The 7,467-nt window shown below is 36.3% G+C and overlaps 1 protein-coding gene across 1 annotated transcript; it reads left to right on the top strand.

The window, feature by feature from the left end:
• Positions 1 to 2,948: 2,948 nt before the first annotated feature.
• LOC126381284 (uncharacterized) lies at positions 2,949 to 5,325 on the top strand. The gene is made up of 2 exons (XM_050030780.1): positions 2,949 to 3,143; positions 3,628 to 5,325. Exon 2 carries the CDS (start codon positions 3,703 to 3,705, stop codon positions 5,323 to 5,325), a length of 1,623 nt encoding a protein of 540 aa, XP_049886737.1. The 5' UTR covers positions 2,949 to 3,143; positions 3,628 to 3,702.
• The last annotated feature ends 2,142 nt before the right edge of the window (positions 5,326 to 7,467 follow it).

Below are 7,467 nucleotides of genomic sequence, written 5' to 3'. Positions count from 1 at the left end.
TATATGCGTTTAGGGTGAGAGATGTTTGTGTGTGCGTTTGTGCAAAGAAATGTTATTAATTATCTTCTAAACTAATAATCCGATTTTGATGCGGTTTTCAATAACGGGTTTGTGTTTGATGAGTTCATGTTATTAGACAGGTGTCATGTCTGTAACTCACTAGGGGGCGCCACAATATTAGTGTTTAGAATAAATATTATTCGAAACGCCTCTTCAATTTATAATAGCAATTTATTTGCAATAGTTTTTATTAGTTAATTGACAGGCGTTTTTTTTTTTTCGGTTCCATTGATTACACGTAATTACGTCGAACACGGTGCTGTTTCATTGCTACCTAAATCCCTTAAAAATCAGTAAAAAGGCATATCAGGCATATTCATGGTCCTTCGAGCCAGATTTCAGAGAAGATCACAATCAATAAATTGTAGATAAATTAATACGAAGTGATTGGCGAAGATTAAAGAAAAATCAAGATCGACTATAAGTGGCACGTGGATTGTGTGGTCAAGTGAATCAAATTCATCCAATTAATCCTCATTTAATTCATAAAGTTGAACCCATCACTCAATAATCAGGTAGTATTAAGTAAACAGCCTCCGTGGTCTAGTGGTTAGAGCGTTAGGCTCACGATCTGGTGGTCCGGGTTCGATTCCCGATGGGGACATTGTCGAAATCACTTTGTGAGACTGTCCTTTGTTTGGTAAGGACTTTTCAGGCTTGAATCACCTGATTGTCCGAAAAAATAAGATGATTCCGTGCTTCGGAGGGCACGTTAAGCCCTTGGTCCCGGCTATTAGCCGTAAAAACACCTCCACCAACCCGCAGTGGAGCAGCGTGGTGGAGTATGCTCCATACCCCCTCCGGTTGATTGAGGGGAGGCCTGTGCCCAGCAGTGGGAGGTATATAGGCAGTTTATGTATGTTATGTATTAAGTAAAGCAAAGTGTTGTTAATTACGGTTAGTATAATTTTAATTACATTTATTATTACCCACGACGGAACGGAGCAGGTATATGCGTTTAGGGTGAGAGATGTTTGTGTGTGCGTTTGTGCAAAGTAATGTTACCACCTATCTTTTAAACTAATGATCCGATTTTGAGGCGGTTTTCAATAACGGGTTTGTGTTTGATGAGTTCATATTCTTAGACAGGTGTCATGGCTGTAACTCACTAGGGGGCGCCACAATATTAGTGCAAAACAATGTTGCAATATAATCAAAACGAAATGTCCGATTACAATTCTGTTTTCGGCAATGTGTACGTGGTAGCTTATTGCATGTTCCCAAATAATAAAAATTACGTCTTTAACTCACTAGAGGGTGCTACAATATTAGTGAAAAATAGTATTGCAATAATATTAAAACGAATTGTCCAATTTCAATGCGGTTTTCAGCAATGGGTTCGTAGTTGAATGGTGCATGGTCTAAGTCTTATGATATTAACTCACTAGGAGGCGCTGCTATATACTTTTCTTTCTATTTTTGTATTGCTTGCTTACTTAATTTATTTATTGCTTCTGTCTACTTCTCAGTGATGCATGTATTAGTTATAAGTGGAGACTTCATTGGCTAATGTACAAACTATTTGCATTTTTAAATTGTTATTTAAGCTGTTTGTTTCCCGATTTGAAATAAATAAATAAATAAATATATTAGTGTGAAACGTTTATATTGCAATATTATTAAAATTAAAACGTATTGTCTGATTTCAATGCGGATTTCAGGAATGAGTTCGTGGGTGATTGGTGCATGTTCTCAGATGAGTGTTATAGAGGTAACTTTAAACAGAAAGCAACTGTATAATATTTAATAAGGGACTTAATATTATGTGGTAGGATGAATCACACTTATTGTTTTGCGAGATCTTACCTACACATTATCTATACTTATAATAAATCTGTAGAGAGGTCAATTCTGTACATTAAATATATTTAGTGATCGATACTGATGCCAAAAATGCAATCAGTAAAATTTTTGTCTGTCTGTCTGTCTGTATGTTCCTTATAGAAACAAAAACTGTTTAGTATTCATTCACAGGATTCATACTAAATTCATTCTTCCCTTCATTCTCTCTCTGTTCGCCCAACCTCCGCAGCGTCAATACGTGTATTTAGTGTACTGTGTTTTGTACCTTTTTTCTTTCACATATAAATAAATAACAAGTGATTGTAAAAGTGACTTTTTGTTAATAACGCCCTGCTGCATTAGAACATTCTTTTATCAATCAAAATAGTGAACATTTTTGTGGTCCTTCGAGTCGTGAGGGTCATTGTGCGCGTGAACAAGATCGCCATTTTGTGAAAAATTGTGTCTAAACTTTGTCTCAAGGAGGTCGTCACGTGACCAAGTGATCCATTCAACATTCATCAATTCATTCAGATTGTGCTGCACTCTGGCGGGCGGCGGGCAGAAGCAACCTATATTTGTCAATATCGGTCTTAAAACACTCGAGTCCAGGCCAAAAAAATTGACACAAAAAAAAGAAGCGACAGGCTTATTTCAACGTCATCAGGCTTCTTTCATTTTTTCTATTGTTTTTCTACGTGTTATTTTTTCGACATGACGGAACAAGATAATTTTCAAGAATTACAACAATTAAAACAACAGAGAAGTTCATTAAAAGGAAAACTCACACGTATATGTAATTTCATACAAAGTTATAGTGCTACGAACAATACACTTCATGAGATCAAGGCGCGTCAAGCCGAACTGGAGAAAATTTTCATTAGATTCGACGAGTTGCAATCTGCGATCGAGTGCTGTGAATGCCACGATCCAGAACGTCAAGAGATTTACGAGCAAGAACGACAAACTTTTGAAGACAAATATTACTTGGTGAAGTCGAAAATGGACGCCTTACTAACTGGGCCTATTATTACCGCACGATTGTCAACAGATCATCAACAGCTTAGTTCGACCTTGAATCACGATACCATGTACAAGAAACCAAGGTTCGATGGTGATATTCGGCAATGGCCGGCATTCAAGAATATCTTCATGGCTTCCGTAGATGACACCGACATACCAGTGGTCAACAAATTACAATATCTGAAGTCGTCACTCACGGGAGAAGCAGCGATCCTTATATCCTCATTGCTAGTGACGGAGGAAAATTATACCAAGGCCATGGAAATTCTATCAAGAAGGTACGAAAATAAAACAATAATTGTTAACTATCACTTGAAATCGATCACTAATTTTTCAACTATCACAAGATATAACCTTAAAGATTTCTTAGTAACATTACAACAAAGTTTAGACTCATTAAAGGCTATTAAGCTACCAGTTGACAGTTGGGACGCATTATTAGTGTTTATAATCTCTCAAAAACTTGATAATTCATTGCGAGCTGCATGGGAGCTCAATAGAAAGGAAAATACGATCCCTACAATGTGTGAATTGCTTGAGTTCCTTAACGCGCGTAGAACTGCATTTGAAATGTTAAATGCTGATAAGTACATTGATAAGACATATGTCAAAACCTCCCATGTCACATCTGCTGTAAATTCATCTTGTATATTGTGTCAAAACCAACATCAATTGCACAAGTGTCCTAATTACTTAGAACTCTCAGTTAATGATCGTATAAAAATGATTAAAGCTAAATCATTGTGTTATAACTGTTTACAGCCCTACCGAGCAAATCATGTGTGCTCAAAATACAAATGTCTAACATGCCATGGTAGACATCACACCAGTATACATATGGACAGAAATCTACAGCAACAGCAGGTTAGCTTTGCTTCTGCAGATTTATATTGCAATGACTTACCTCCGGTGCAATCTAACATTGTTTCTCTACCTACTGCTACTTCTATGGGTACACCCAATCCTAGCTACATTCACCTGCAACGACATGCAACTGCTACTTCTATAGGTACACCTAACTCTAGCTACACTCAACTGCAACCACATGCAACTGCTACTTCTATGGGTACACCCAATCCTAGCTACACTCACCCGCAACCACATGCAACTGCTACTTCTATAGGTACACCTAACTCTAGCTACACTCAACTGCAACCACATGCAACTGCTACTTCTATGGGTACACCCAATCTTAGCTACACTCACCTGCAACCATATGCAACTGCTACTTCTATAGGTACACCTAACTCTAGCTACACTCACCTGCAACCACATGCAACCACTACTTCTATGGGTACACCCAATTCTAGCTACACTCCCCTGCAACCACATGCAACCGCTACTTCTATAGGTACACCTAATACTAGCTACACTCAAATGCAACCACATGCATCTACTGACAACATTAAATTGCCTAACACTACACACACTCACGCTACGCCTTCTACTGTGCTTTCATCTCATACTAACAGACATCAAATATTGCTTTCCACAGCCATCATCCAAATCCAAGATGCATCCGGAAAGTGGATAAACGCTCGAGCTCTCCTGGACGCAGGTAGCGAGGTCAACATTGCTACCCACAGACTGGCATCCATGCTTCAGCTTGCATGTAAAGGTGATATTTGTAATATTAGTGGCATAGGTAACACCCAAAAACAATCTCAAATGAGTATACATACTAGTATTTCTTCACGTTATACTAACTACAAGGCTGATCTCACATTCATTGTGTTGGATAATATAGCAGTGCCGCTACCACACAACTATATACCTACACATACCTGGCACATACCAACTAAACAAGCACACACGCTTGCTGACCCTACTTTTTTCATACCTAGCTCAATTGACTTGCTTATTGGAGCTGAGCTCTTCTACTCCATACTACTGACAGGACGTATAAAACTTGGTTCATGCTTACCTTTCTTAATTGAAACTACCCTAGGATGGGTTGTATCAGGTTCTTACATTCCTGATTCTAGTGAGCTTACTTCTGACTGCACTACACCTGTTAGCATGCATTTATCACCTACTCCCACAGATGGCATACTCCAATCTTTCCGGGAACAGGAGGAAGTACTGTCTACACAAAAGTTAATCTCTCCTGATGACAAATACTGTGAGGAGTTGTACACCTCAACCACTACACAGAATAATGATGATATAATATCTACTGCTCAAGTGGTTAATATTTGCTCTACAACAGGTATTAATTATTCATTTTTCTATGAGCATTTTAAAAGGTTTTCTAGCTATACTAACTTGTCTAGATCAATTTCATACTTATTCAGATTCATACATAATTTGAAAAACAAGCATAATAAACTTACTTCTCATTTATCTGTTTCAGAGCTTAAACACTCACAGACTTTCATTCTACAGGCCACACAGCATCATTCATTCCATAAGGAAATCCAAGAATTTATTTATTTATTTATTTATTTATTGAGGAATTAGAGACTTTACAACACAACACTAACATACATATCCAACCTCTGACAAGCTCTCACAAATTATATACTTTTACTTCTAGCCCTATTAGAAAACTGAACCCTTTCTTAGATAATGACAACATCTTACGAGTTGGAGGTCGCATACAACACTCAGACATACCATACAATCAGGCTCACCCTATCATACTACCAAACAAAGACCACATAACCACACTGATAATACGTCACTATCACTACAAACTTCTTCACGCTGGCATACAGAACACACTCTACAACATAAGACTTACATATTGGCCTATAGGTGGTAGACGTGAAGTAAAGAAATGTATACATTCTTGTACTAGATGTATTAGGTATCGTGGATCAGTCTGTGGACAGCAAATGTCTAACTTACCCGCACCTCGAGTCACGCTTACTCGTGCGTTTACCCACGTAGGGATTGATTATAGTGGCGCCATAGCCATAAGGAGTTCTATGACTAGAAACTGTAGATATTCTAAAGGTTACATATGTTTATTTGTGTGTATGGCTACTCGTGCAATTCACTTGGAGTTGGTCACTGATTTGTCCACTCAAGCCTTTATATGTGCCCTGAAAAGATTTGTATCTAGACGAGGTATTCCTACTTGTTTGTATACAGATAATGCAACCAATTTTAAAGGCTCTAAATCAGAATTACATGACTTATATAAGATGTTTTTAAATGACAAATGTTACAGTGAAATAACAGACTTCTGCGCCTCAAACTGCATTGAATTTAAATTTACTATTCCTCTAGCAAGCCATATGGGCGGTATATACGAGGCAGGCATTAAATCTGTTAAATCATTGCTTAAAAGATACTTATTTAGTACTAAATTGACATATGAGTTACTTTACACTGTGTTGGTACAGGTAGAAGGGATTCTGAACTCTAGGCCCTTATATCCTATAACTGATTTGCCTAATGACTTAACTTGCTTGACCCCTGCTCATTTTATCATTGGCACAGCGCTAACTGACTTACCTGAACCTAATCAGCTTGACATTAATGAAAATAGATTAAATGTTTATAAAAGAATAATACAAATAAAACAAAGATTTTGGAAACAATTTTACTCTTGCTACTTATCAGAATTACAAACTAGAAATAAATGGCTTAATGTTCATAAAAACTTAAATTGTGGAGACTTAGTTATCATTAAAGATGAGGCTACTCCTCCTACTTTTTGGCCCTTGGGCAGAGTTGTTTCTACGAATATTAATAAAACTGATGGTCTAATTAGATCAGTAGTTGTTCGTACTTCTAAAGGTAACTTTACTAGACCTATACATAAGCTAATTTTATTGCCAAGTAAGACTGAATGATACTTTGTAATGTACCTAACTACATAATACTTATTATTAGTTTTGTCATATGTATAAATTACCTAATTTAAGTACCTACTTGCTTGTATTAAGCTGTTTAACTTAAGATAAATTACTTTAAATTACTTACTTACCTTCGTATTATGCATAATGTTAAACTTTGAATGATATCATACCTACTCTATTTAGCCTATAATTTGTATCCTATATAAATAATAATAGCATAAAAAAAAAATATCTTACCTTGTAAATCCTATAATTTTATCTACTTTAAATCTTGCTATAAATTTGTTTTGTAAAATATGCTAAATACTTGCCATTTAAATATTCTCTTTATTAAGTACATACTCAATCTATTAAGTATATAGAGTAAAGTTTGACTATAGTTTGCCTACTGTGTAACACTACCCCTAACTTACTAAATTAAAATTTAATTACTTACCTTACTTACCTTTACCAAATATACTTACTGTTACGATGTACTTCCTTTGTTGCTATTGATGTAGATAATAATTATCTTGTGTACTTAATACTTAAGGATCTATTCTTCTAATTAATGATAGTAGGATATCTTAATCTTGTGATACTAATGGTCTACATATTAAGGTTGGTTCTATTTGCTACTTAAATAAAAAACAGGACTCCTAAAGTCAAACATTTATCCATACTAATATTATAAATGCGAAAGTAACTCTGTCTGTCTGTCTGTCTGTCTGTCTGTCTGTCTGTCTGTCTGTCTGTCTGTCTGTCTGTCTGTCTGTCTGTTACTCTTTCACGCCTAAACGGCTCAACGGATTTT

This window comes from Pectinophora gossypiella, unplaced genomic scaffold (assembly GCF_024362695.1).
Source record: "Pectinophora gossypiella unplaced genomic scaffold, ilPecGoss1.1 Pgos_42, whole genome shotgun sequence".
NCBI lineage: Eukaryota > Metazoa > Arthropoda > Insecta > Lepidoptera > Gelechiidae > Pectinophora > Pectinophora gossypiella.
The sequence above is the reverse complement of the archived record's forward strand: the minus strand, read 5'-3'. Positions and strand labels throughout refer to the sequence as shown.

Excerpts from the sequence above, each read along its gene's own strand:
- LOC126381284 (XM_050030780.1), top strand. The coding sequence starts at position 3,703 with ATGGACAGAAATCTACAGCAACAGCAGGTTAGCTTTGCTTCTGCAGAT.